This window comes from Dasypus novemcinctus, chromosome 18 (assembly GCF_030445035.2).
Source record: "Dasypus novemcinctus isolate mDasNov1 chromosome 18, mDasNov1.1.hap2, whole genome shotgun sequence".
Classification (NCBI taxonomy): Eukaryota; Metazoa; Chordata; class Mammalia; order Cingulata; family Dasypodidae; genus Dasypus; species Dasypus novemcinctus.
This window is the reverse complement of record NC_080690.1, coordinates 1,700,218-1,727,680: the sequence shown is the minus strand read 5'-3', so window position 1 is coordinate 1,727,680 and position 27,463 is coordinate 1,700,218. Positions and strand designations below refer to the sequence as shown.

The 27,463-nt window shown below is 72.2% G+C and overlaps 2 protein-coding genes across 3 annotated transcripts in view; one reads left to right on the top strand and one right to left on the bottom strand.

Moving 5' to 3' along the window:
* Window positions 1-646: 646 nt before the first annotated feature.
* Window positions 647-1,555, bottom strand: LOC131274266 (basic proline-rich protein-like). Its single transcript, XM_071209520.1, has one exon. It carries the CDS (start codon window positions 1,553-1,555, stop codon window positions 647-649), a length of 909 nt encoding a protein of 302 aa, XP_071065621.1.
* The window catches only part of ZFPM1 (zinc finger protein, FOG family member 1), a 56,731-nt gene continuing 30,722 nt past the window's right edge, over window positions 1,455-27,463 (top strand). For both annotated transcript variants that reach the window (XM_058279592.2, XM_058279591.2), the window contains exons 1-3: window positions 1,455-1,593; window positions 21,292-21,417; window positions 23,285-23,401. In XM_058279592.2, coding sequence (XP_058135575.1) covers window positions 1,554-1,593; window positions 21,292-21,417; window positions 23,285-23,401 — 283 coding nt within the window. In that variant the 5' untranslated portion in view covers window positions 1,455-1,553. The remainder of the gene's footprint in view (window positions 1,594-21,291; window positions 21,418-23,284; window positions 23,402-27,463) is intronic.

Here is a 27,463-nt window from a genome sequence, read left to right as displayed (position 1 = left end):
GGGGAGACCCCTGGGCCCGCCGAGGGGCTGCGCCGCGCCAACCTCTGCCAGCAGGTGGGGAAAGAGGCCGCAGGGGCAAGGCCCGGGGCGCATCTGCCAGGGGAGCGGGCACCTGGCCGCCGGCTTCCGCGCCCCCTCCCCGAATTCCAGCTAGGCCTGAGCGCAGGGGAGCAAGACTGAGGGCCCCCCTCTCCCTAAGGCAGAGGCCCTCGCCATTTGGGGGGCCCCCTGGGGGATGGAGGCTGCAGAGATCGCAGCCCCGCCCGGGAGTCCCCTCCAGAGTCCGCTGCACACCCCAAATCTGGCCGAGGCGAAGACGGGAGTCCTAGCCAGGCCCTCACGTCCTAACCCGGCGGGGACCGCCAGGCACAAGGGGCCAGAGGGGAGGCCAGGGCCGAGAGGGGCGGAGTTGCAGGCCAAGGGGGTGGGGCCTGGGGCGGGGCGGGGCCGTGAAGATCTGGGGCGGGCGGGGGGCGGGGCCTGAGCGCCGCCGAGGGGCGGGGACACGAGGCGGGGCGCAGCCTCGGCGTCAAGGGGCGGAGCTGCCGCGGAGGGGCGGAGCCAGAGAGGCCTAGCGCCGGGCCCAAACCGTGAGGGGGACCGCGGGGGGACCTTGGAGTCCGCGCCAGACGTGGCGGGCAGAGACTCAGGACTCGAACAGGGAGACAGGGGCTAGAGGGCTCTTCATGGCAGGGGGCGGGCCTCGGGGCTGGCCAGCGCCGGGGAGGACTCGGGCCGGCCCGGGGGCGGGGCCACCGCCGGGGAGGACCCTGGCCAGCCCGGGGGCGGGGCCGGCGCGCTGGGGGGGCGGGGCCACCGCCGGGGAGGACCCTGGCCAGCCCGGGGGCGGGGCCGGCGCGCTGGGGGGGCGGGGCCACCGCCGGGGAGGACCCTGGCCAGCCCGGGGGCGGGGCCGGCGCGCCGAGGGGGCGGGGCCACCGCCGGGGAGGACTCGGGCCGGCCCGGGGGCGGGGCCGGCGCGCCGAGGGGGCGGGGCCACCGCCGGGGAGGACTCGGGCCGGCCCGGGGGCGGGGCCGGCGCGCCGGGGGGCGGGGCCACCGCCGGGGAGGACTCGGGCCGGCCCGGGGGCGGGGCCGGCGCGCCGAGGGGCGGGGCCAGGGCGCCCCTGCCGAGCCGGGGGCGGGGCCGGGGCGGGGCCGGGGCCGGTGACGCGCAGGCCCCGCCCCCGGCGCGCCGCCCGCCGCAGCCCGCCCCGCTCGCCCTCCCGGTGGCCGCGGGTCCGCTCGCCGCCCGCGGGTCCATTGAGAAGAGCCGGAGCGGCGGCGGCGTGTGCGCGCGGAGCGGAGCGCAGCCGGACCGGCCCGCCGCCCGCCGGGCGCGCCCGCAGCGCAGGGCCGTGGCCTCCGGCCTCCGCGGCGGCGCGGGCGGCTCCGGGCCCGGGCGCGGCGGGCTGGGGGCGCGGGCCGGGGAGGCCGTGGAGCCCGGGGGCCGGGGGCATGAGCCGCCCCGCGGCCCCGCCGCGCCGCCGCCGCCGCCCGCCGCCCGCCAGGGGCTAGAGGCGGCCGCCGGGAGGGCGCGCGGCGCCGGAGACATGTCCCGGAGGAAGCAGAGCAACCCCCGGCAGATCAAGCGTGAGTCAAACTTTGCCCGCGACCCCCGCCCGCCGCGCGCCGCCGCCGCGCCAGCGCCGCGACCTTCACCCGCGCCGCGCCCCCCGCGCCGAGTGCCGAGCGCGCCGTAATCCAATCTCCGCGGCCGGCCGGGCCCCCGCGTCTCGGCCGCGGGCACGGAGGGTCCGGCCCTCGGGGGGGAGGGTCCGGCCGCGGGAGGTCCGCGCGGGGCCGGGGAGGGGCGGGGGCCGGGCCCTCCCCGCGCGCCCGAGATGGGGCGGCCGATAGGGCGGCCCCGATTGGGCCCAGATAAAGTTTAAAATATTCCATTCTGCAAGTCCCACCCTGATAAGATCGCGCTGTCGGGACGGGCTGAAATTGTGATCTTATCTCGCGCGGCGACGCTCCCAGGCTGTGTATCTCGGAGGGAGCCGGGCAGACCCGAGGGGGCACCTGGGGCCGCTGGAAAATGCGCCGCCAAGTGCGCGGGGCCGCCTCCGGCCGCAGAGCGCGGGGCTGGGGGGTGCATCTGCCGCAGCCCAAGCCTGACCCGGACGCCCCCCCGCCCTGGTGGCCGAAGGGCCCACCCCCCTCATGTCTGGTTCACGCCGTACGGGCCGACACGGGCGCTCATCGGTGTCCACGGCAATCCCCGCTGGGGGTGGGGGGCGACTCCGGGTCAGGGGAGGGGCCCGGGGACGCGGGCCGGGGTCGCCCCTGGGCGCGTCCAAGTTTTCTTGGTGGCACGTCCACGCTAACGATGTCCCTGCGATAAGGGCGCTGGAAGCACCCGCCCCCCGCCCCCGCCAACAATAACTTGTGGCCTCCGGGACCAGTTGCCCCGCGCGGGCTGCCTCCCGCCAGCGGGAGGGGCGGACAGGTCCTCCGGGCTCCGGGCACGACCCCTTCGCACTCCCCAGACGCCTCTGGGTGCGCGCCCGTGGGAGCGTCCCCTCCGGAGACGGGGACCCCAGGCTTGAACCCGTGCCCGGCAGCCGACGCCCCCAGCGCGCAAGCGGAACCTGCTTCCGAAAGTCGCTCTGTCTCATAGGCTCAAGTAGTCCAACTCGCGCGGCCCTGGGCCGCCGGCGTCTTTCTGCTGTCCCCTTCCCCTCCTCCCCCGTGCGCCCTGTTGGGTTGTGCACTCGTGGGTGTGTGCGCGCGTGTGTGCGCGGCGTGATGAGAAACGCAGATAGCGCGGGCAGCAGATCTCAGGTTGGGAGCCGATCGCCAGCGCCGATAAGGCCGGGGCAGCCGCGGCGCCTGGGGCGCAGAGGCCCCGGGGGGTCTGCGGGCCGGCCCCCGATGCCCACCCCCCGCGCGCCCCTGGGGGCCGGGAGCAGGCGGGCGCCCTCCCTGCCGCCGCGGACCCAGGCGCCTCCTCCCCCCGGCAGATCTCGGGCGCGTTAAGATGAGGGTGCCGATTGCCACCGAGCGGCGGCGCCCGCCAGCCCTGCGCCCGCGCCTGTGCGGGCGGCCCCCGCGGCCGCGCCGGCCCGCTCGCCTCACCTGTGGCCGGCCGGGCCCCCGGCGGGGAGGGGCGGGCCCGGGAGGGGGCCCCGAGGAGCCCGGGTGCAGCTGCCCGCGCCTCTGCGCCTTTTGTTCCGCGCGGAGATAGATGTGCCGGGCGATAAGGCGCGCGCCCGATGGCGGCGGCGATAGGCGCTTCCATTTATTAACTTCAAACGTGGGAGCGGGGGCGGGGCGCGCGGGAGCGCGGCCTTGGCCGGCCAGATGGCAGCGGCGATAGGCCCGGGCGGCGGGGAGGGCGCGGGCCGGGGCGCGGGCCAGGGCGCAGCCGGACCCCGGGCGCCCCCTGTCCTCCGCCCGGGCCGATGGGAGCTGGCGATAAGCGGCTGCGATCGCCAGGAGCGATAAGAGGCCTTATCTCGGGCCAGCAGGCCTGGCAGGGGTCGAGGCAACAGCAGCCAGGGGGGTCGGCAGGGCCGAGGGGAGGCCCGGCCCGGGGAGAGGCAGGGGCAGGCCCGCGGGGTCCCTCTGGGCCAGTTTTCTCCCCGAACACCCTTCATTGTGGAGAAGTTGGGCCTCCCCCACCCGGCGCTCTGGTGGTACAGTCCGTCAAAATGAAAGAAAACTGACTTTGTGCGGGCCAGGAGCAATGGGAAGAGGGGGGGGGTGAGGGGGGGGTGAGGGGGGGGGCCCACCCCACCCCTGGGGTGCTCCCCGCCCCTGATTCCCAGTAGATGGTGCGAGATAGCGGCGAGGCCTGGCACCCGGAGAGGAGGGGGAGCCCCTGGGCCGTGGGGTTGGTGCTAGTTGGGGCGTTTGAAGTGTAGCTGGCAGGGGGCAGGGGGCAGGGCCAGTCGAGGTGGTCCTGTCATCCCGGCTGAGTTTTGGGGGGATGTCTTTTTGAGCAGGATCATGGGTCAAGGCCCAGGATCTTTAGGGAGACAGGGGGCCCCTGGAGAGCAAATGGGGGAAGTTGAGGCAGAGAGGAGGGGGGCAATGGGGCCTGTCTAGTGGTCAGGGTCTGAGAAAGCAGCCACCAGTGGTGGCCCCACGTCAGAAGAGGCCAGCGGGCAGGCTTCCCCCCAGGGACCCAGGGCTGGCCTCAGGCTCCAACTCTGAAAAATGGGGTACGCCTCATGGCTGTCACGAGGGTGAGGGGCTGAGGGGCGGGGGAAGCGGGGGGAGCCCGGGTGGGCAGGATGAGGTCAGCAGGGCAGTGCAGGTTTAGGCGGTGCCTCGGTTTCCCTCTCTGGGTCAGGCCCCCAGGGCCCTTGGGGCCTCCCAGGCTGGGCCGGGGTGTCGAGCCGGGCAGGGAGCCCCTTTGCAGTAAGGTCCCTCGGAGCCCGTGGACCCCAGATGCCAAGGCCCAGGCCAGCCAGGACGGAGGCTTCCGGAAGCCGCGGGCGCAGCCCGGCAGCTGCTCGTCTCCCAGGGTTTTCACACATTCTCAGAGTTCGATTAAACAAATCATTGCAGGCCGCGGGATGACTAATTCACTCCGAGCTTCAAAGTCGCCCGCCCGCTCTCCCCCGCAGCCTGACGCCCACCGCCTGGCGAGGGCCAGTTCCGGGGAGAAGCTGGGTCAGCCGCGTGCGGCGGCCCAGCCCCAGGAGCACCTGGACTCCGGGTGGGCGGCGTCTTGCAACTCTGCGAAAAGTAGAGGGACCATCTGCACGGAGCCACCCACGCACCCATCCAGGACCCCTCCCACGGTGCCTGCCACCCCCACTGTTGTGGCAAGGAAGTGGGGAAGGGGTTGCCCCGGACACCCAGCCGCCCGTCACTGTGCTGCCCTCAGCCTCGGTTTCCCGTCTCTGGAAAATGGGGGCCTGCCGTCCAGGGAACAGCCAAGGACCCATGGGCTGCCTCCAGCCAGCCTCGGCCCTCGCCCTGGCCTTGGCCCGCACCTGGCACTGGTCGCCTCCCCCAGAGGGCCCGGCACCTGCGATGCCCGGCGCTGGGGCCGGCTGGCGCGGTGACGTTCGTCCACGCGGTCCTGGGCGTGGCGGGTGGGCTCTGCAGCAGCGGGGCTTTGGGGCTAGACCCCCGCGCTCACGGCCTCGCCCTGGCCTGCCCGGGTGCCTTGGTTCTCCCGCGGCCCTGGGGCTCGGGCACGTCCGTTTTTCCGGTGGGCACCGTCACGTTACTAACGGCTGATGGTTACAGAGCTTGCAGCGTGCGCCGTGTGCCAGGCCCGTGTTACTTCACGCGGGTCCTCTTCTTGTCGCCATTTTACGTCTGGGTAAGCTGAGGCCCACGGAGGGCACGTTACTCGCCCGAGGAACCGCCGGAGCTGGAATTGGCGTGCGGGCGGCCGGGCTCCGTGCTCTCAGCCGGTTGGTCCAGGAACATCGCACTGCGCCTCTGCCCACCAGCCCTCCGGCCTCAGTCTCCACATCTGTGAAATGGGCCTGGGGGGCAGAGGCCCTCCAGGTCTTCTCCAGCCCTGCCCGTGCCCCCCAGGGCCTCCTTCTGGAGAGACGTTTCCTGGGCAGGGCTGGCCCCCAGGGAGGCCTCTGCCAGCCCCACCTGGGGGCCCGCGCCCCAGCCGGCCCCCCCGGAGGTCAGCAGGAGCCGAGCGTGGCACCGGGCACCGCTGGAGATTTAAATGGGTCAGTCGGGGAAGAAAGGAGGAGGGAAGGCGATGCCATTAATTGTGCCCCTTATCTCCTGTTTCCATGCCAACCAGACGTTCCTGGGGCTCGCCGGGCGGGTGAATAATGCTCCGGGCAGCCTATCTGCCATCACAGGCCCCCTCCCGGAGGCAGCTGTTGCCTCTCCAGTTGGTATCGCCGGCCCGTAGAGCGGGCCGGGCTGCGCTGACCACCCGGCTCGGGCCCCTGCCCGCCCGCCTGGCATGCCCTTGCTGCTTCCTGGCCCCGCCCCCACAGCTCCTGGCCCCATTTTACAGAAGAGGAAACTGAGGCCACAGCCACACACGGCCGCTGTCGAGGCGCAGCTTGGCCTCTGCCCCGGCTGTGTGGCCTTGGCAAGCCCCTGCCTCTCTGGGCCTGAGGTCAGCTGTGAAGGAGACAGATGACCCTGTGGCTCAGAGCTCAGCCCACTTCAAGCTGCAGGCACCTCGCATGGCCGCCAGGGAAGGAGAGGCATGTGGGCGGAAAGCTGCCGTCGGGGGCCGGGGGGCTGAGCTCCTCCCCGGGGCCTGTGCCCGGCCGAGGCCGGGAGAGGCGCCCGCCGCCTTCTTTCAGCCCCTGGAGGCCCCTGGCAGCCTCGGGGCCCCTGCACGCACTGCGCCCGCCTGCCCTGCTCGTGCCCGGCTCGGCCCTCCCGCCATCGCCTCGCCCCTGCACGCGGCGCCCCTTCCCGCTCAGGCCCCCTCCTCGGCCTGGGGGTGTTTGGGGCCCCAGAGCCTCCCGTGGGGCCCCACTCAGCGGCCGCTGCCCCCGCCCCCCTCCACACCTGTCCTCAGGTGAAAGCAGACCCCCAAGCTCTGGAAGGGTCTGCTCCAAGCCAGCTGAGGGGCCAGGGGGCTGGGCAGGCGGGGGCCACGGTCCCAGGGGCTGCTGGGATTCCCGGCCCCTTTCGACGCGGCGGACCCGGGGGCCTGGAGGAGGAGGGGGCTTGGCGAGGGCCCCGGAGGGACAGCAGACCTGGCGGGGCCTGGCGGGGCCACGTTCTGGAACGGCCTGGGCCGCACCGCAGTGTGGAGCATCTCCTTGCCTCAGTTTCCCCAGCTGCCTGCTGTGGGTGTCACGGGAGGACGTGCGGGCCCCAAGGGGCCTGGACAGGTGGAAGTGAGGGCGTGGCTCAGCTCTGAGAGGGCCGGGTCCCAGCCTCCTCGGGCACTGTGGAGCTGTCCCCCTCCCGGCCCTGTGGCTCCGGCCAGGTGGTCCTGGCCAGTGGCCTCGCCCGGCCTTGGCTTGCGCACTGTGGAGGGTGGGGTGGCAGTGTCTGGGGCTGGAGGAGGCGGTGCGCGGTAGGAGCTGTCGGGGGCCCTGGCTGCTCACTCCCCCACGCCCTGGGGGGGCCGCTGGGGGGCTGCGCGGGAGCCCAGGGAAGCCCGTCGCCCGTGCGGGGCTTTGCTCTCCCCTCCGTGGCGGAGGCCACCGCGGACGAGCCCTGGGCCTGGAGGCCTGTCCAGCCCTGCGTGACCCCTGGCACAGGGCTTCTCTCGTGCCTCAGTTTCCACTTTTGAAACCAGTGCTTACTAAGAGCCCCTCCCTCCTGGGGCTTCCGTGTGGGATCTGTGAGACCCCAGGCAAACTGTAAAGTGCTGTGCCTGGCCCTGCGCTCACAGGCGCTGCGGCCACGGACCGTGGTTGCATGTCCAGTGTTCTCCCAGAAGCCCCCAAGGGCTGGGCCTCCACGCAGGCCCTGGCCCGCCTGCCCCCGCGGGGCGGGATGTGTAAGGGTCGGGGCGCCCTGCCCGGGCCACGCCCGCTCGGCCCCCTTCTGCCCATGTTGCCCCTCGTTACTGGTCGGCCCTGTGAGAAACTGAGACCCCGGAGCCTGCGGGCTGGGGTCTGCGTGGAGCCGGGCCTTGGGGTGAGGCTGACAAGCAGCCACCCCTCACCTCCCTCCTCCCCCAGCAGGCTTGGCTTCTTGGGGCCTCAGTTTCCCCACCTGTACAGGCAGCCACAGGCGTGGGGCCCGTCAGCCTCCTGCCCCGCCCCCGAGGGTCTCAGCCCACTTTGCACATAAAGAAATAGAGGCTGGGGGGGCCGGGTCAAGGGGCGGGGGCCGGGGTCACAGTGGGTCACACAGGGTCACACCGGCCTGAGTGGTGCGCTGTCAGTGGGGGGGGGGCCTGCGTATGCTCCACCCACCCGCCCCAGGGCAGGCCCGGAGTCCTGGGGTTCAGGCTTGCAGACTCTCCCAGCCTCCACCTCTGCAAAATCGGGGTGTCATAGGGACACGGGGCTGCCTCTGAGGTTCACGTTGGGGCTCCATGTCCAGGGCCTGGGTGCCTGGGCCTCCCACAATTCCCCGAGCCTCAGTTTCCCCCTTGTTAAATGGTGAGGGTGGGGGGAGGAAGGAGACCAACTTTGGAGGTCCAGCTGGGCCAGAGCAGGGGCAGAGCCGGGCTGTGGAAAAAGCCGGAAGGAAGGGGGCAGGGGCCTCCTGGAGCCGGAACACAGCCCCTCCGTCTCCCCCAGTCGCACTGTCACAGCCTCCCGCCTGATGGCTTTGGTCCACCTCGACCCCAGCTCATGGTCAGGCGCGGGAGGCGGGGGCAGAGCACTGCTGCCTCTCAGTCCCCACGGAGGGGCCCAGGGGCCTGGGGACACCTCGGCCGCGGGAAGCAGAAGCCGAGCTCAGAGCTGTCGGCCCCTGCAGACGTCCCCCGCGTCCTGCTCCTCCCACATAGCCACGGGCTCTCTGTCACCAGCCCCCGCTGCCTGCTCGGGCCCCGAGGCTCAGGGCCCCCCACCCCCCCCGTGCCGGGCCTCGGTGCTCTGGCCGGGGCCCCTTCCCAGCAGCCTGGAGCAGCCCCTTGCAGATCCCGCCCAGAACTGTTCCAGGACTCAGAGAGGCCAAACCAGGGCTCCGGCCAGCGTGGCCCCGTTAGCTGTGCCCCCCGTTCCATGCACAGCTGCCTCTCAGTGGCAACGCTCACTGCACGGGGGTGTGGAATGGGCAGATTTGGGGGCTCCCTGCTCCAAGTGGACGGGGTGCCCCACCAGGGGCCCAGAGGGCCGCCGGCTTGCCTGGGGCCGCTGAGGGGCTGCAGGTGAATGGGCCAAGCTGCGACCTCTGGGGACAGAGTTTTGAGGAACCTCATTTCCTGCTCCAGGGGCATGGAGCCCGATGAGACCCCAAGGGGGCAGAGGGGAGCCTGCAGGCCCCGAGGCCCCCCACACTATCTGCCCTCTTAATGGGGCTGGCACGGCTCAGGAAGTCCTGGGGCACCCCTCAGGTGGGCCTCTGCCTCAGTTTCCCCACTGCACTGTGCCCACGCCAAGCTCCACCCAAACCAAGCATGTCCCCAGAGAGCAGAGGGCACGAGGCCCGAGGGGACCCCCCGGCCTGGCCAGGCAGGCCTGTCCCCTCGCCCGCCGGGCTCGACCAGCCGCTGCCCGCCCGGCCCCGTCTCCCAGGCCGGGCCTCTGGCGGGCGGGCGCAGGTTTCAGCTCCCAGCTCCTGTGATAACTCGGAAAGTTGAACTGGCCCCATTACCGCGCCGCGATGGTTGGCGAGATAGGGCCCTGATAATGGGGAGATAGGGGCGGCTCCGTGGCCAGGGGCCCGGGCTCCTCCATTAGCATTCCCTACCAGGCGCTGGCCGCTATCTCCTCTATTTCCACTCCTCCCGCAGATAAGAATGGAAATTCTGACTTCATAGCTCACTGATTAAAGTGTCTGGATTTCTTGATAATACACAGATAAATTATGTTTTTGAAAAAGAAGGTAGGGAAGGGGGGCCAGGAGGGGGCCGGGCGGCTCTCCACCTCCCCAGCCTCTCGGACTTGGCGGTGAACCACGGGGCCCGCGGCCACAGTGCAAAGCCTCTGTGCAGAGATGGGGTCCAGCGACGTGGCGCCGCGCTGAGGGCAGGGGCCCGGCCAGGGAGGCGCCGGACACTGGCCCCCCGTTCGGGAAAGGTGCAGCAGGACGTGACCGCGCAGCGGGACGGGGCCACGGGCCTGCCGCAGCCTGGAGGAAGGCAGGGTTGCTGGCCGAGGGGCAGGGGTGGTTGCGCCCAGCCGCCGGGCCCAGGCCCTGGGTGCACGTCTCTGCCTCGGTTTCCTCGCCGCGACCGTCCGGCCAGCGCGGCCTGAGCACGGGGAATTTTCCACAGCGTGGGGCGGGTGCTTGGTAAATACCGAGAGGATGAGCGGGCCCGTCTCCCGGTCGGACACTAGGGCCTTGCGGGGGCCCCGGGCCCGCCTGCCTGCCGCTCCGGGCCCCTGCCTCCCGTGGCCCTGCTCCGCTGCCACGCTTGACGGCGGCGCCCGGGGGGACTCAGCGCCATCGCGCGTCTGTCTGCGTAAAGCCGCCTCCTTCAGCGGATCCGAGATTGGCGCTGATGGCGCGATAGAGGCCGGCGCGCGGCTAATCCCCTGCTGAGGGACAGGCAGCTGTGGGGGCCTGTGGAGGCACACCAGCTACAGTGCCGGCGGGGAAACCGAGGCCCGGGGAGCAGTGACGTTGCCACCCGAGCCCCTGTCTGGCGAAAGTCCTACAGGGGACACAGGGAGACAGGCATGGCCTTTTCTCCCTCTTGTTGGGTTTCCCTTCCAGGGTGTCTTGAGAGAGGGGTTCCCCTGGGCTCCCAGAGAAAGGCTGCTGGTCAGAGTGTCAACAAGACTTCTGGGTCACTCTGGGGCCGCCATTGCTGAACAAGAGCCTGGCCTGGACTCCACCTGCCACCAGGGTCCTGGGGCCACAGGAACAAATGACCACAGATGGAGTGCTTCCAACAGCACAACCTTACTCCCTGCAATCCAGGGGCTCAGAGGTCCTAAACCCAGGTGTGGCAGGAAGGGCCCTGGGAGGGTCCTCCTGGCCTGTCCACTGCTGGCGGTGGCTGGCCGAGCTCAGCGCCCCTCGGCTGCATCACCCCGTCTCCTGGCCACCCTCTCCCAGGTCTGTCCGGCCATACCTCCTCCTAGAGGATGCTGGTCACATGGGGTGAGGGCCCCGCTCCACCCAGCTGGACCTCGGCTCGCCACCTGTAAGACCCTGTTTCCAATCAGGCCAGGTCCGTGGGGCTGCGGGCTGGGACTGGGCGTGTCTGGGGGGGACACGGCTCACCCACCCGGGCATGCAGGGGCTTGGTGAGTCCAGACGTGGCACTTGGGGACGTGTGTTGGGGTGCCCTCTGTGGGCCCCACCAGCCCTCTTTCTCGGCAGCCCTGTCCCCTCGCCTCCAGCTTGCAGGTGGACCCCCAAGCCGTGAGGCCCCAGGCCCAGCCCGGTCACCCAGGGACCCAGCCCCGTGGCTCCAGAGCCGCTCTGGGCACGGTCACTGAGCAGCTGCAGGAGGGCTCCTGTGTCGGGACCCCCACCCTTGGAGGGCCCCTGGGGACCGTCCTTCCAGCCGGAAGCTCTGGGCCCAGGCAGCTGGGCGTGGTGGACAGGGGCGGGGGGTGCTGGCTGGGGCAGCCAGGGCGCAGCTGGGCCCCCTCCCGCAGTTCCATGCCCGTGCCATGGTGCAGGTGAGCCCCCGAAAGAAAGAAAAGGGACCTGTGGTAGAAAGCGCTGGGGCCGGAGAGCCCTGTCGCCCCCCCCCCCCCGCCACTGGTGTGAGGCCCCCTGTGCCCCCCTCATCTCGCCACCAAACGCCAAGGGCAGAGGCCCCAGAGCCCACACGCCCCCTCACAGCCCACCCCCACCAGCCACGGGCCATCGCTAGAGCCCAGGCGAAAGATGAGGGCCTGGCTCTCCCAAGGCTGCTGCGCACCCGAAGCCCCCAAATTGCCCCCTGGGTGGGGGCACTGCCAGCAGGAGTCCCTGTCCCTGTCCTGGCCGCAGGCAGCGTCTTTCCCTCATGGAGCTGGACCCGTGCGGCCTGGCCGAGGCCCTAGCAGGGGAGGCAGGGCCACTGGTGCCACCCGGCCCTTGGCTGTCGCGGCCCTTTGCTGCCCAGCCTGGGCCGCGGCTCCAGAGCCTGAGCGGGTCCCCACGCCCAGCCCTTCGCGCACCCACAGCCTTCCGGGAACCTGGGCGCTCCCCCAGCACAGCCCCCGCCCTGGGTCCCCCAGCACACCTCCCGCCCCCGAGGCCCCAGACCCTGCAGGCCGCACCCACCCGCTGGGCTCCCCTCCCGCGCCGACCCAGCCCCGCGCGAGCCCCCCACCCTCTGCCCGGTCCCGGGGCGGGGCCTGGCCGGGAGCCCCCTTCCTACCGCTTGCCGCCGGCAGCCAATGGGCACGGGGCATGCAGATAATGGGGAGAGAGGCGCGGGGATTGGCTGAGCAGTGGCGTGTGGGGCGGGGCGGGCCTGCCCAGGGGGCGGGGCCTCCAGGCCGGCCAGCTCTGCTGCCCTAGCTGGGAAGGTGGGACCCCCAGAGGTGGCCGGAGGCCGCTGGAACTGCCAGGACCCCTTTACCCTAGAGCAGAGGGATGACTTGTGACCCTCAGAGCCCACAAACCAACGGCCAGAGCTGGGGAGACCGGCGTGGCCACCCCGACGTCCAGGTGGGAGCGCTGCACTTGGAGTGGGGTGTCTGCTCCAGGCCGCCCGGCTCCTCCCTGCACCTCCAGGCCGGGTCGCCCGAGACTCATTCCCACGCCTCCTGCGGTGACTTATCCGGAGCCCGGCTCTGCCAGGCTGGCTGCACCCATTTGCCAAACCTCGGCTTCCCTGTCTGAAAAACGGGGAGGGGTCCATGGTGCCCGGCTTCTGGGGTGGTCGTATGCAAGGGCAAGCTTCCCAGGCCTCAGTTTCCCCATCCGTACCATGAGGACTCAGGTTGGAGGCTCTGACTATGGTATGTTTTGAAGCCTGGAAGGCCCCCAGGGCTCCCATTTTCAAAATGTTAAATGATGGGACGCCAGGTTTTTAGGAGGTGGGAGCTCTTGGGGGGATTCCACCTCGCTCCCCACAAGGTACCTGCAGAATGGGACCCCGGGCAGCCCACCCAGAGCCCCTGGCCAGCAGCCCCACCCGCTCCACCCCCCTCCCCCACCCCCAGTAGGTCCCGTGACCCGAAAACCAGCCGCCGGGCGTGGGTGTTTCTCAAAAATGCACAGGTGGAAAGCAGGGGCGAGGAGGGAGGGGGCCTGGGCCGACAGCAACATCTAAGGAGAGGAAACGGGGAGGGGGCTGGCGCGGGGAGCTGAGGTGCTGCCCCTTGCGGGGCCTCCTGAAACGGGGCCTCCTGGGCGTGCCGGTGGGGGCGCCACGCACAGAGCGGAAGGCGAGGAGGCGAGCTCGGGCCGGCCCGCCTGCCGCCTCTCCCATGCGGGTGTCAGGGTCCCCACCCTGGTCTCCGCACTTTTGGCCGGGGGCCTGTGAGCTCCGAGGGCCAGGTCCTGCGGGAGGACAGGCAGCCTGGCCTTGAGATGACCTTGCGTGTTCACGTCTTTATCATCCGAACTTCAGATGAGCACCTACTGTGTGCCAGGCCCTGGACTTCACAGGGGCTCGGCTCCTGCCCTCATGGAGCCCCCAGCCTGGTGGGGAAGTAGCCTGAACACAACGAAGAAACGAATCCCTAAGTGTGAAGCATCTAAGTGCCACCATGGAGAACCACGGGGGCTGCCTACTCTAATTGGGGGGTGGGGTCGGGGATGGCGAGGAAGTGACCTCTAAGCAGAGACTTGAAGAATCAGGAGACAGGTGCGGGGACCCGTGTCTCTGGCATAGGGAATAGCAGAGCCGAAGCGCTGAGCACCACGGTGGAGGAGAGGGCAGCACCTCCCCGGGCTTGGGCGGGACGCCGGCTGCGCAGGCCCCTCTGGGCCCCCTCCAGGTGTGCGGGCTTGGGCGGGACGCCGGCTGCGCAGGCCCCTCTGGGCCCCCTCCAGGTGTGCGCTCCACCCTTCCCCTTTGCCCTGCCCACTCCCGGCACGAGGCCAGGCAGGGGAGGGGGCGGCCAGGCCCTCGGGCTCCCCCCACTCTCCAGGCGCGTCGCTGGGAACCATGGCCGAGCCAGCTCCTGCGCCTGCCAGACCCCAGCCTCCCCCGCTGTCCGTCCCGTGCCTCAGTCCTCTCCTCTGCAAAGTGGGTTCAGGACCCCCAATGCGTTGGGGGGTGTCAGGAGCATGGGGCTGGCTCCGTCTTTGGGGTTCAGTGCAGATGCCGCATGGGGGGGCTGCGAGCGTGAGGGAGGTGGGCCCCGGCTCGGTTGCCTCCTCCCCAAGGGGTGAGTCCTCGGCCCCGAGAGGGACCTGGAGGGGCTGGGCCTGTGGGTGCAGCAGGACCGGCCCCTCCTCCCGGGCTCTCCACGCCACCCGGCGCCCCCGCCCACGGCCCGCAGCCGGGCACCAGCCTCCTTCCCTGCTGCGCCTCGTGTCCCCGAGAAGGGAACGGGCATTTATGGAGCACCTGCTGTATGCCAGGTCCTGCCTGCCCCCTGAGCCCTGGACAGCAGCGCGCGGGACCCCCCCAGAGGCCCACTGGGCCGAGCCTCCAGCCCCCCCCCAGGCCTGGCTGCCCCACAGCTCTCAGGGCCTCGGTTTCCCCCATCGGTGCGGTGGGGCGGGGGGCAAGACCAGCCTCAGGGGCCAAGCTACGTTCTTTTTCCTAAAAGGCCGCCCCGGTCGCCCGGACCCGGGTGCGAATCCCACTCACTGAAGGGACGCGCTAAACCCTGGACCGGCAGAGCGGGCCCCGCGGCTTCACGCCCTCCCTGGCCAGGGTGCGGGCGTCCCGCCCCACGGTTCTCCCAGCCGCCTGGGGTCTGGGCGCCGCCGGGGGGCCGAGGGAGCGGGGAGGCTGGGGCCGCTGCCCCGTCCGACGGCAGGGGTCCCGGCCGGGGTCCTGGCAACAGGAGCGCGTGGCCTTCTGCGACACCGTCGCCCCCTGACGTGCGCGGCGACAGCTCCACAGTCGCGGTCCCCCTGGAAAGAAACGCTCGGCTCCTCCTGGGCCCCGTGTCCCTGCCCCCCCCTGCGCCCCCACCCCACGCCGCGAGCTCGACCCCGGCGCAGCCCCCACGGGGGCCAATGCCCGGGGAGCAATCTCGGGTAACCTCGGCGGCTCTGGCGCCAACCGTAGCGTTGATAAAGCACCACGCCCCGGGCACTGACGCTGAGTGACCCCAGGGCACCGAGGGGAGCGGGCCTGGCGGGCCGCGGCGGGGAAAGCCATGTCCCCCGTCGGCCGGGCCCCGGCCCCACCCTCCCCCGCCTCCCTACTCCTCCGGGATGGGGGCCCGGAGCTGGGGGGGCTTCCTGGAGGCGGTGGCCGGAGCATCCACGGTCCAGGCTCCAGACGCCGGGCCGGCCCCGAGCACAGGTGGAGCCCGGGGCTGCCCACCGTGCCGAGAACAAAACCCACGCGCGGCGGAGGCCTCGGGCCCCCCCCGGCCCCCTCCCGCCGCCCTCCAGCAGCCCCCTTGGCCTTCTACCACCTCAGGGGCCTTGACGGGCCCTCCCCCCCCCCAGCCCCTCCTGGGGTCTGAGTGTGAGTCCAGCTCCCCGGGCGGGGCCCTGCTTGCTCACCAGGTCCCCCCGGGCACGTGGGGGCTCTGGGACAGCTGAGGCCGTGCGCGCCTTCGGCTCGGGCAGCGCCCTTCCCAGCCGCTCCCCACGAGCGCCGACGGGTGGGGCGCCTGTGGCAGCGGGGGGCTGGCAGGGCTTCGCCCCCCGCCCGGGGCTGGGCGCACAGCTGGGCAGCTGGCCTGGAGGCGGCCCTGCGAGGGGCCGTGCACCGAGCGCGGCGTGGCAGGAGACCGAGGCGAGGGCAGGGGCACCTGGGGTGCACAGCCAGGGAGGGGAGCCAAGGCCAGGGGCAGAGGCCAACTCCGGCCTGGGGGTCCCGCAGACCTGGGTCTCAGCCCCCCCGGGTGACGGGAGCAGGGGCTGCAGGGTGGGCTGCAGGGTGGGGGTCCCGCGCGCAGAGCCGCCTGCTGCGTCCAGGCTCCCCGGTCGCTCCTGCCCCAGGGCCCTTAAGGAGGTGAGGAGCTCCAGGCCCAGGGAGCCCCCGGGGGCCGGGCCGGGGGCTGGAGCGGGCGCTCCGAGGCGGGGCAGCCGGGCCGGGCGGCCGTTAGGGCTCGAGGACCCTGGGCAGCCGGGCCGAGCCCCCCGTGTGCTTCTTCGCGGGAGCCTGGGGTGGGCCCGTTCCCCCCGGGCGACCTGCTTCTCCCACTTCCAGCTTCCCATGAACACTTGAGCCTTTGAGCGCGAACCCCACGCAGAAGGCTGATTTTACAGGATACAAGAGGCCCTGCGGAAGCTTCTGGACACTGCGTGAAGCCACGGGAGCGCCTGCCAGTCAGCGTGGGACACCTGCTCTGAGGGGTGGTCTCGCTGGGCCGTCCTGAGCCCCCGAGGGCCCGGTGTAGCTAGAGCAGCCCGGATGGGTCGTGATGGAGAGCGGCCGCCCCGAGCACGGCCGCGCCCACCTGGTGGCAGAGGCAGCGGTCAGGCGGACACAGCCGTGATGGGGTCCAGGGCGGGACCCCCACCCAACCAAGGCAGACAGTGTAAGGTCTAGGGCTGCGGCGTTGGCGCCTCTGGACGGGGAGTGGTGAGCTCCCCGTGGCAGGGTGTATGCAAGCACTGGCTGCCCGCAGCAGGTCAAGCCGCTTGGCCTGCTCCTCTGCTCCTGTGCCCACGTGTGCAGATATGGGGCTCGGACCCGCCGGGGAGGGGCTCAGCAGGTCTCAGGGCTCAGAAGGCCGTGCCTGCCCCTGCACAGCCCCCCCGGGACGGTGAGACTCGGCCCGTGTGCCCCTGAGGCGCGGCGCCTGCTCCTGTGGCCGAGGGCGTCTCCCAGCAGCCTCTCATGCCATCCCCCCCGCCAGCACCCCAGATCCCGCTGAGCGGGTGGCCGCTGGCCACTGTGCCCGCCCGCAGGGCTGTACGGGGACCCCCCGCTTCACGCTCCCGCACTTTCCTTTTGGGGGCCCTGCCCGCTCCTCCCAGGCTGGGGAAGGGGGGCACACAGCTACCCCCACAGCTACTCCCGGGCCGTAGGGGAATGGCTGGAAGGACTGTCCATGCCGAGGGGCAGGGGCCCAGGGAAGCTTCCAGGGGGGCGGGCGTTCCCGCAGGATGGCGCAGCCGAGCCCCGGGCCGCCGGGTGGTGAAGCGGCCATGTGGCCTGGTGGGCCTGGTGAGAGCCGCTGCCCCGTGGCGCGGGGGGAGGCGGGGGGAGGCGGGGGCCCACCCGGCCAGGGGCTGCCTTGGGCTGCGGGTGTGGAGAGCGCGGCGGCCCGTGGGCGCATCTGGGGCGATGGCTCGGGCAGAAGTCCACTTCAGGGGAGAGCCCGGACCCCGGGCCCCTGGGCGCTCCAGGCCCTTCTCCCGAAGCCGCTGCCTCCTGCGCATTCGGAACGCCGAATTCGGGGACCCGCCCCCCATCCTGGGAGCGTCCACTTGTGCCTCAGAGCCCCTCCCCCGGGCCCCCAATTAGGCGACCCCCACCCCGACCACCTCAGAGCGGGAGGCTCTTGCCCCACGGCGCTGCCCCCTCCCTCACCCCACCCCTCCCTCCAGTTTGTCCCCTGAAGTCACGGGGACCTGGCCACGGGCCAGCCATTTGTGGGCCTTGTGCACGGAGGACGGCCGCAGGGGGTAGCCGCCCTGCCCGCGGGGGGTAGCTGTGCCTCAGTTTCCTTGTCCACCCGCACTGGCCGGGGCCCTCGAGCAGCAGGGCCCGCTTTGCCTGCCCGGGCACCCAAGGCCGCAGGCCCAGGCGCGCCCCCAGCCTGGCCCCGCCATGGCCCGGCGGCCCTCGGTGGGAAAGTCTGGGCCTGTTGCTATTTTCTGTCCCTTATCAGCCCTTATCTGGTCACCCTGTGCCGCCCAGAGGCCAGGGTCTCGCTCCTGGCAGCCCGTGCCCCCCACCGCCGCCCAGCGCCAGCAGGAGAGACGCCGCGCCAGCCGACGCCAGCCTCCCCCCTGCGCAGTGGCCGGTGGTTTCTTCAGACCCCCGCGCCCCTGCTCCCCTCCCCCCCACCCCCACCTCGGGCTCCCCCCACCCCACAGCAGGAAGCACCACCCCCCAGAGAGCTGAAATCACCGTCTCCCAAGTCCTGACCCCAGCCCCGATGGCGGTGGTCACCCCCAGCCCCATCTCCACGGAGGCCAGCGGGGCTCAGCAGGGGCCAGTCCACGCCTGGCACAGCCTGCAGTGCTCTCCCCACCCCGCTGCCGGCCACCTCCTCCTCTCCCCGTGCGAATCTCTGCCCATTTGTCACCGCCTCCAGGAAGCCTTCCCTAACTGGCATCTCTGCTTCATAGCAATGGCTGCACTTGGACTTGAGCTTTCCTAGGGGGTCAGGGGGTGCCTTGGTTGCTGCTGGAACCAGCGTCCGCTTTGGGGACTGGCATGTGGGGGACTCAAGAAAAGCGACAGATGAAGGAGGGGGGAGTCCTACGTGGGGACAAGTGAGTGGTGACGCAGGGGCCAGGAGCCCGGCGTGGGGAGGGCAGGGGTCCGGCTGTGGGATGGGGGCTTGGGGACCTGCACCCCTGCCCCCTCCTCCTTACAGCGGGAAGAGGACGTCCTCCCCGGGAGGTGGGACAGCCACCCCGGACCGTCCGTACCCTGACCCGCCCCCCTGGAGGGCGGCCCCTCTCGGCCGGGAGCCCCTGATGGGCCACACCGCCAGGAGGCACTGGGGGCTTGACCCAAGGCCCCTGGACTCCCCGTCCAGTGCTCTCCAGGCCGCAGTCTGCGGGGAGGTTGGACTTCCCGCGAGGCAGTCACCAAAAGAAGACGGGGCCCCCCCAGCTCGTCGCGATCAAAGCCGGGCGGGGGCCGTCGGCCGTCGCGGCCACGAGGGCTTGGGAGCTGGGGTCACCCCACCAGCGCGCAGCCCGCCTCCGTAATTCAGTTTGAAAGCATGAAAGAAGGGAGTTGATGAAATTCCACTATCAGCGCCGAGCCAATATGCAAAATATCTCAGCCCCAATCAAATAGCTATTATGTTTTCATTTCCATTTCGGCGTCGGGCTTAATGAGCAGGAGACGGATCGGCGCGCGGGGCGTCTGCGCGCCGTGATAACCGGGGGGCTCCAGGCGCGGCGGGGACGTGGCACCCAGCGCTGCCTGGCCGGCGTGGGCCATGCCCGGGCCAGGGTCCCCAGGCCTGTCCTCACTCGGGGCCGATGGCCAGCAGGCGCCTCACTGGGCCTCAGTTTCCCCACCTGCTAAGTGGGTGTGGTGCGGGGTCAGGTCTGGGGGTGCTGGGACGCCTGGAGGGCATCCTGCACCCCACCCAGCTGCCCGGGAGCATGCCCCCTGCCCTCCACTGCCACGGAGGCCTCCCAAGGCTCGGTTTCCCCGTCTGAAATGGGGGTGTGAGGACGCGCTCCCTGGGCTGGGGCTGGGAATGGAGGGGTGACGTTTGGCAGGTGCCGAGTGGGGGTCCAGCAGCCCATGTCCCTGCCCTGCGGGGCCCGTGACGGCCACGAGGTTGGTGGTTGCGCTCCCTGGGGGCTCCCGCCACGCCCAGCCCCCAGTCCAGCTCGGGTCAGGTGAGGGACGGGGCACGGGCTGCACGGAGGGGCGCGGCCTGCCCGAGGCACAGCCGGGACCCAGGGCGCCCAGCCCCACTTTCGGCCCCCAAGGGACCAGGCAGGGGTCTTCCCCGGCAGAGGGCACCGCCCAGGCCAGCAGAGACCCCTCCCCACCGAGCTGCCGGCAGGAACCGCCTGGAGAGCCCCCCGCGCGCCCCGGCTGCACCAGAAGGGCCGAGTTAGCGCGTTCCCGGGCGCCGAGGCGGGTGTGGACCTTGCCATCCCCTGCCTGGTGGGCGCAGCCGCGGCCGCAGCGGTTACCGCGTCATCAGGCCATTTTCACGTGCGGAGGCGGGAACTGGCGGCGCGAGGGTAAATCCGCAGGCCCGGCTGCCCCGCTCTGCGCGCTCACCGAGCGGCTTCGGGCGGCCGGTGCCCCGTTCTCCCCTAAGCGCAGCGCCGCATGTCGTGGCGGGTGGGGGCCGCTCGTGCTCGGCACTGGCCGGTCCCCGTGATCCCAAAGGCAGGCTGCTGCGCACCCACTGGCCCGGCGGCTGAGGCCCCGCGGGCTTCACGGCACCAGGGCAGCCGCTTCCGGCTCCGAAAGGAAAGGAGCCAGTGGTGGGCTGACCCCGGTGGGGCAGCCGGGCCTGCAAGGCGTGGTGGACGGCGGGGCCGCTGCGGGCCGAGTCCATGGGGCAGCCGCGGCCCCACTGCACCCTGCCCGGCACATGCAGGGGGAGGTCACGGTGGGCCGGGCCTCCCGTCCCGGGCACGAGTCAGACGCCCACCGTGGCGATGAGGCTGCCCCAGGCCCCACCCGGCAGGCCCTGAGTGGTCTGAGTCTGGCCTCGGGCGGCCGGGTGCCCACCCCTCCGTAATTACTGCAGAGGCGTCCTGGGGGGACCAGAACACGGGGGCTGCGGCCGGCACCCAGTGCGCCCAGGAGTGCCTCCCCAGCCCGTGGCCCCTGCCGCCCACTCCCCACAGTTGGCCCAGCCCCGACTCCTGCCCCCCACACCGCCTCGGCAGCTGCTGTTCCCCCCCCAGCAGCCTCCTGGCTGCCGGCCCCCCGCCCTCGGCCCTGCCCGCCCCCTGCCCGCCCCGTGGCTCTGTCTCCCTGCCTCCCTCGCTGCGCTTGTAGAACTTGCCACGGTTTTCGGCTCTCGGCCCGTTTATTGTTCTTTGACTGTGTCCCCCCCGGCCTGGGACCAGCTCGGCCATTGGTAAGCGTGCCCAGGGCGGCGGCGTTCTCTGTGCGTTCGGCGTGGGCCGGCGCCCCACCTCCCGACGCCTCCGTCGGCCCACCGCGTGGTAGCCCCGCGGCCCGCGCCCTCCGGCTTCTGCCCGTCTCCGTGGACGTGCCAGCGTGGCTCGCGCTGGGCCCCGGCGTGTTCCTTGCTGGCGGGGGCCTCCATCTTCCTCCCCCAGCCGCCGAGAACTGTAAGGAGCGCGAAGGCGCCGGGCAGGCGGGCAGCCTCCGGAGCCGGGGCCTGTTCTGGCGCATTTTTCCGAGGTTCCCAGGAGGCCATGAGCCACCAAGGGCAGCGGCCACAGGGGCCCAGGTGTGTGGCTCAGAGGACGGCGTGGCCGCGGCTGCCACTGGCAGTCACCGTGCCCGCTTGTCCCCAGCGGCGAGCAGGCCTGGCTCCTGCGGGGTCCTGGATAGGGAGCTCCTTGGTTCTCTCTGGACTTGGGAGTTGGGGGCCAAGCCGGGCTGGGGGGGCCCAGGGTGGCGGCCGGAGGAAGGGCCCCAGTTGCCTGCCGCAGAGGCACCTTCTGACCCCACCTGCCTGGGCAGGCCCCCTCCCACCCCAGCCGGGAGCTGTGCTCTCACCACCCCCAGCGCCCCCCGAGGACCCCCGAGTGTGGCTATACTCAGAGGGTGGTGGGGTGACTGGGGTCATAGGGCCTGCGGCCTCCTTGACCCCAAAAGCAGGCAGCCCCCAAGGGCCCAACCCAGAGGAGGCCCCGTCTGTGCTCCCGCGGCTTTGGGGTGGGGGCACGTCCCCTCGTGCTGGGCGGGAGCAGGTGGGAGGTGGGCACAGGGAGGGAGAGGACCCGGGCTGGGGTGAGGGGACGTGCCTGGGGCTGAGCTGGGGGGCCGAGGTGCCCGGGGCCCTGGGCGCTTGCCGGGTGGGGGTGCGCCAGGGGCCAAGCCCACCCGGCGGCCCTGCCCCCCTGACGCTCCCCTCGGGCTTGTCTTTGCAGGTTCCCTCGGAGAAATGGAGTCCGGCGAGGAAGCGCAGGCCACGGACGCGGGCCTGGCAGAGGGGGAGGCGGCGCCCGAGCCCGAGGCCGCGGGGGCGCCCGAGCCCCTGAGCCCGTCCAGCGGAGGTGAGTCGGCCGGAGTGCCCGGTCCACCCCCCAGGCGGCCCCCACCCACCCACGGCCCCTTCTTGGCCTCAGTTTCCGCTCCTGTAAGATGGGCATGGAACTCGGTGGCATCTGGGGGGGCCTGAGGGGCCTGGGGGCTCCCAGCCCAGAGCCTGTCCCCTAGGAGCGCAGACTGGGAAACCGAGGCCCGGGGGGAGGGCGGCCTGCCCCTGAATGGGGAGGCGAGGCCCCTCCTGGGGGGGTCGAGCCCCCGCCCCCCCGGCTGGCAGTGAACGGGGGGCATTTCCTCCAGCTGTGGCCTGACTGGGGCCCTCAGCCCTGGTTTCCAGGAGGGACCCTGAGCCCAGGAGGGCCCGCGCCCCGCTGGCCAGGCAGCCCCACACCTGTTCGCTCCCCGAAGCCCTTTGCACCCCGAGTCTGGGGTACCCACACACATATCTGATGGGGGGACACAGCCACGGACAGGACCGTTTTGGGCCTGGGGGCTGGCAGGAAGCCTCTTCTCAGGCGGCGAGCAGAGGCCGTGCCAAGCCCCCGGGGCAGCTCCAGGGCGCAGCGGGAGCCCGCCTGCCAATCCCGACGTCGGGGGCCGTCTCACTTAGACCCTCCCCCAGCACTCAGCGCCAGGGTCCCCACACCCCGGGACCTGCCGGCACAGCCGCCTCCCCCGGCCGCAGGCCCCTTGCGCAGACGGGGTCCCGGGGCTGCACGGCGAGAAAGCGGCAGGGCCGGCGGGCCTCTAGCCCGCGACCACCCCGAGCTCACCCAGGGACCGCCCAGCCTGGCGGGGCCCAGGACAGCCCCGGACCTGGCCGGTGCTGGACGCCGGGACACGTCGGCTGAGGTCGTGGCTGTCTCTGCCACCCTCGCTGCCCACAGCACCTGGGGAGCCGGGACCCACCCGCCCTGTCCCGGGGGCCACGCGCCGCCCCATCCCAGCCTCAGTTTCCTCATCCGTAGTGGGCAGAGGAGAGCAAGGTGGGGCGTGGGGCCGTGTGGACGGGGCTTCCGCCGTCCCTGGCGTGGCAATCGCTGTCGGGTGACGCCACGGCCGGGGGCACTGCGAGAGCTACCAAAGGGCAATCGGTGCGTTGCTGGCGGACTTTGACCCGGGCCGCTTTCCTGGGGAGCCGCGGCCCCTTATCTGATTCGGGAGCCGGGGCTGCACGGGGGCGGGGCCGGGAGGGAGCTGGAAAAAACAGCCGGGGCTGCACCTGGCACAGGCCGGCGGTGATAACGCGGCGATGGGCCCGATAAGGGCGCGCGGGAGCCGTATCTGCGCGCAGGCGGGTCCGGCTCGGCTCCCGCGTGGTGGCTGGGCTCGAGTGCCAGCCACTTTGATTTATAGCCAAAAATAATAGGACTTTTATACCGTGTGATTGATTTATTTGATGTTAATCGCGGTCCTTATCGCGGGTATTAATAATCGGCCGGCCACGTGACGTCACCGAGGGGGGGCTTTATGGGAGCACATTGATTGGGGGCTGCGGTGGTTATCGGGCCTGACCGGGAAGGCAAATATGCCCTTTGGGCTGGACTTGGGCGCGCGGCCTGGCGGAGGGGCCCCCAGCTGCCACGGGAAGCAGCGGGGGCTGGGGCCGCGCGCCGGCCTGGGCGTGCCCGGAGGTCGTTGCCGCGTTGCGGCTGTTAACGGCAGCCGGCGTGACGATTGCCACCGCTGAAACTAACCAGGGGCCGAGGGGCTTTGAAAGGCCACGAGGAGCGCCAGGCTGCCTGATCCCGGGGTGGCCGGCGCCCGTGGACGCCCCCCTGCCTCAGTATCCCCACCCCGGCCACGGGTGGGGCGGGGCAGGCGGCTCGGCACCCAGAGGTCAGCGGGTCTGTGACCACGTTTTCTCCTCTGCAGACGCAGAGCCGCCCCCACCACGGCCCCCCACGCCCCCGGGGAGCCCCAAGGAGAGCGAGGAGCAGGAGGCGGAGGAGAAGCCCGAGGAGGAGCCGGGGCGCCCCTGGAGCGGGCCAGGTAACCGCGGGGGGCCGGGCCGGCGGGGAGACCCACCCTGGAGTCCAGGGACCGGTGCTTGGGGCCGAGGGGCAGCCCCGCGGCTCAACCAGCGTTTGGAGGGTCCCGGGAGGCAGGGCGTGAACTGGCCCAAGAGGGGGCAGGGGGGCGCCGGCCGGGAGGGCCTCGCAGGCTGGTGGCTGCGCTGCCTGGTCAGCGCAGGGCTGCTCTCCTGGCCCGTCGGACATGGCCGCCCCGGGGACGGTGTCGTGCTCCGCCCACTCCGGCGGCCGGATGGCTGAGGTCGCTTCCGCCGTCGCTCATTAATAAATAACGCAGCCCAGGAGGCGGGGCGGCGTGGGGGCGGCTCCCCGGGCAGGCCCGGGCCCTCGACGGCGCTGGCGGGAGAAGATGGCGGGGCGCTGCGGGCAGGGGAGGGCAGGCGCGGAGGCGGGCTGGGGGCGGAGGACGGGGAGGGCACGGGGCCAGGCGCACGTGGACGTGGCCGGCGAGCATTGAGCGCCTGCCGTGGGCCCTCGCCGTGGCTTTAGGGGGACGGTGGGGCAGGGGCGGGGCCTCGACCAGGGGGCGGGCGTGGCTGCTCCCAGCAGGGGCTGAGGTCCTCAGGCGGCAGGGGTGGCCGGTGCTGCTGGGGGACGCCCAGAGGGTGGGTGGGCCAGGCCAGGCGCCGAGGCAGGGCGGCGGCCTGGGCCTGAGCATTCCAGCGGTGGGGGCCCCCCCCGGCGGCTCCTGCCCCTCAGCTGCCCCCACCCTGCCCCGGGGCCCACATGGGCAGCAGGGTGCCAGCGACCTGGCGGATCCACACCGAGAGCCGCGCTGCCCGGTGCTCTCGCCCCTGCCAGCGAGGGGTGGCTGCAGAGCTGCCTGTCCAGGGGCGCAGCCTGAGTCCGGCCGCCCTCGAGACCCTCAGGGTCTGGCCGGGCGGAAGGTGCTGGCTGCACCCCCGAGCTTCTGGGCCCGCCTGGCACCTCTCCACACTCAAGAGGGCCAGGCAGTGCCACGGGGGCCGGGCAGGGGCCGCCAGGGACCACCAGCGCGAACCCCAGCTCCCGCACTGACCCGCATGCCCACCTACAGCGGGGGGGAGCCGCGGCGGCCGCTGGCTCTGGCGGGTCCCGGTGCGCTTGGCGTGGCCGCCCTCCACCTGCCTGCAGGGCGTGGGACAGAGACCACCAGTGCGGCCCCAGGCAGGGGGCAGCGGGCGTGCGGGGCAGTCCCGCGCCAGCCAGAAGGCGGGCATGGTGGCGACCCCACGGCGTGGAGGGGAGGCCGAGATGGCCACGAGGGGCTTGTCCGGAGCCCCCGGCCGGGCTCTGGGGCGGTATCGGCCGAGTTTCACCCACGGGGGTGCCCGGGTCCCCACGAGCGCCCACCCACGGGCTTCAGGATCGTCCCCGCGATGACCCCAGGGGACAGAGGCCTCGCAGGGACGGGCGTGCGACCCCGGGTGGGCGGGGCCGGGGGGTGCAGCCTGGAGCTTCCGGCGCTCTTTGCACCGTGGGCCCCCCGTCAGCGCCCACAGATAGGGATTTCTGCGCAGTGGGCAGTGATGGGCCGATAAGCGGCTGCCCGCCAACCGCCGCGGTGGCCGCCGCCTATCAGGGCCCACACAGGCCACACTTATCGCTGCTGGGAAGCCGGGAGGCCCTGCGCTCTTATCTCCAGGGGCCGCCCGTGCCGGCGACGGGGGCGTCCGAGGGCTTCGCCGGGCTGGCAGCACGGCCGACCCGAGGGCAGCCACGGGGCCGGTGCCCGGGCACAGGGGCACCCACGCTCCCGGGCCCCCGCACTCCGCCCTCCCTGCCTCCACTGCCCTCCTGCTCTCCCCCCACCTCTGGTCCCCTCGTTCTCTGTCCTCCGTCTCTCCCTAGCCCTCTGTCCCCCCATCCCCTCTGTCTGTCCCTCGCTCCCGGCCCCGCCTGTGAGGCCCCTGGTGGGCACTGCCTCCTTCCCTCTCGGGGACGCCTTGTGCCCTCGCCGGCCGCCTTTGGGGAAGTGGCTGTGCCGCCTGGGCCCCGGCTGCTCCCCACACTGGGAGGGGGGTGGCGTCCTCCAGGTGGGGTGCTGGGCCAGGTCATGCGCGCCCCCCCGTGCCTTTCTGGCTGCACCCCAGCTCACGGTCTCATGGTGACCCACCCGGCTGGGCCACTGCCAGCTCCTGTCACCCGGGAGGCAGCCGGGACTGCAGGGAGGGCCGCAAGGAGGCGGCCCCCGTGCGGTGCCTGGCAGAGGGGGGCCTCGGGGAACGCTGCAGACATGGGCGCCCTGGGGGGATGTGGACTTGGCCGACACTAGAGTGCTGTCCCGGGGCATGTGAAGGGCTGCCACCACTCCTTCCCTCTATTTCCTGACCCCGTTGCTGCCCCCACCCCAGCTTCCTCCTGCCCGTGGCTGGTACCCGGTGACCCCAGGGGTGCCCTGTGGGCTCACTCTCGTTGGTCAGCTCCCCGTGACCTAGTTTTTGAGAGTTGTTTCAAACACAACCCCCCTGAGCCGTTTGGAGAGGCCCGAGCCCCGGAACCCCCACCTGGCCTCTGTTTCCACTTCTGTGAAACGGAGCCCCTGGGGGATCTGCTCGGGAGGTGCCAACTCCGAAGGGTGCCCGGAGGCGGGCTGCCGGGACCCTGGCTCAGGGGCGGGCGCCCGGGGGTCAGGGTCAGAGGGTCCACAGCCACAGAGCCAGGAGCCATGTGGCACCTGAGCCCCCGCCACGGCTGCACGGGCGGTTCTCCCGAGACACGGGCCCACAGAAACCGCCACGCGCGTGGGCGGCCGGGCCGGGCCTGCACAGCTGTCAGTGCTGGAGCTGCCCGTGAGGGAGACGGGGAGACCGGCCGCCCGGAGCTCGGGGCGACGGGCACGTGGGACACCGCATGTGCCAAGAGAGGGGCCTCGGGGCAGGGGGCCAGGAGAGGAGGGGCCCAGGTGGGAGCCCGTGGTGGGAGCACCCAGGAGCCGCCGTGGAGTCGGGGGCACAGCCAGGCGGCGGGCGCGAGCTGGGCGGGGGCCTGGGCCTGGCTTAAGGGGGGGGCCTGAGCAGGGCTGTGGGGACGGCGTTGGGGGTGCACCCCCCGTGGAGAAGGCACCCACCCGCAGGGCTGGGGGCCCGGGGTCCGGTCTCCCCATGACCCAGCTGCCCCGCCATCCCCCTGGCACAAGGGCGGGCGGGCGGCAGGAAGGGGCTTTTATCTTTGAAGTGACCTTGTCCGCGGGAGCGCTGGCTGTTTAAAATGCCGATATGCAAATGCTGATAGCTGTAATCTGGGGTCCCCAGCGCTGCACATCTGGCAGGGCGGCCGCCCCTGCCGCGGCCTCCACACTGGAAGTCCGGCAGGGGCCCCCGTCGGGCCAGGCCGGTGCCCTTAGGACGCTGGCGTCCGGGGTCCGCTCCCGGCGGCCGTGCCGTGGCCACGTGCCCCCAGCCTGCCCGGCCGTCGGGCTGTGCCGCGTCTCGGGAGGGGCGCTCCCCCAGGGGCCCTCTAGGGCCTCTGCCCTGCGCAGCCCCTCGGCCCGGCCTGGACGAGGCGGAGTCCTGCCTCGAACCAGAGAGAGAGGCCGCCAGGAGGGGGACGCACTCAGCCCCAGAGGCAGAGGCCCCTCCCAGAGCCTGCCGTGCAGCCGTGCGCTGTCCACCCGTCCACCCGTCCACCTGTCCACCATTCGCCCGTCCAACTGTGCACCCGTCCACCCGTCTGCCCGTGCACCCATCCACCTGTGCACCCATCCATCCGTCTACCTGTGCACCCGTCCACCGTCTCCTTGCCCTCCTTCAGACAGGACCGTGGGGCACGCGGCCAGCGGAGCGCCGTACAGAGCGGTCCCGCCCCCCTTGCGTCCCCCCGGACACACGCCGTCCCCGCCGCAGAGGGGCTGGAGCAGGGCTGCCCTCGAGAGCCCCCCGCCCGCCCGCCCGCGCTCCTGCCCGGCGTGGGACCCTCAGGGCCCCGGGGGCGGGGCCTCGACCTCTCCCGGTGACCCGCGTGCGTCACGAAACCCAAGCGGCCCAGCATCAGAGGGCGCCTCTTCCGTCCCCAGGTCCCCAGACGGGAAGGCGGTCGTGCC

What these genes read in the sequence shown, in the direction of transcription:
- LOC131274266 (XM_071209520.1), bottom strand. Translation starts at nt 1,555, where the DNA reads ATGTCTCCGGCGCCGCGCGCCCTCCCGGCGGCCGCCTCTAGCCCCTGG.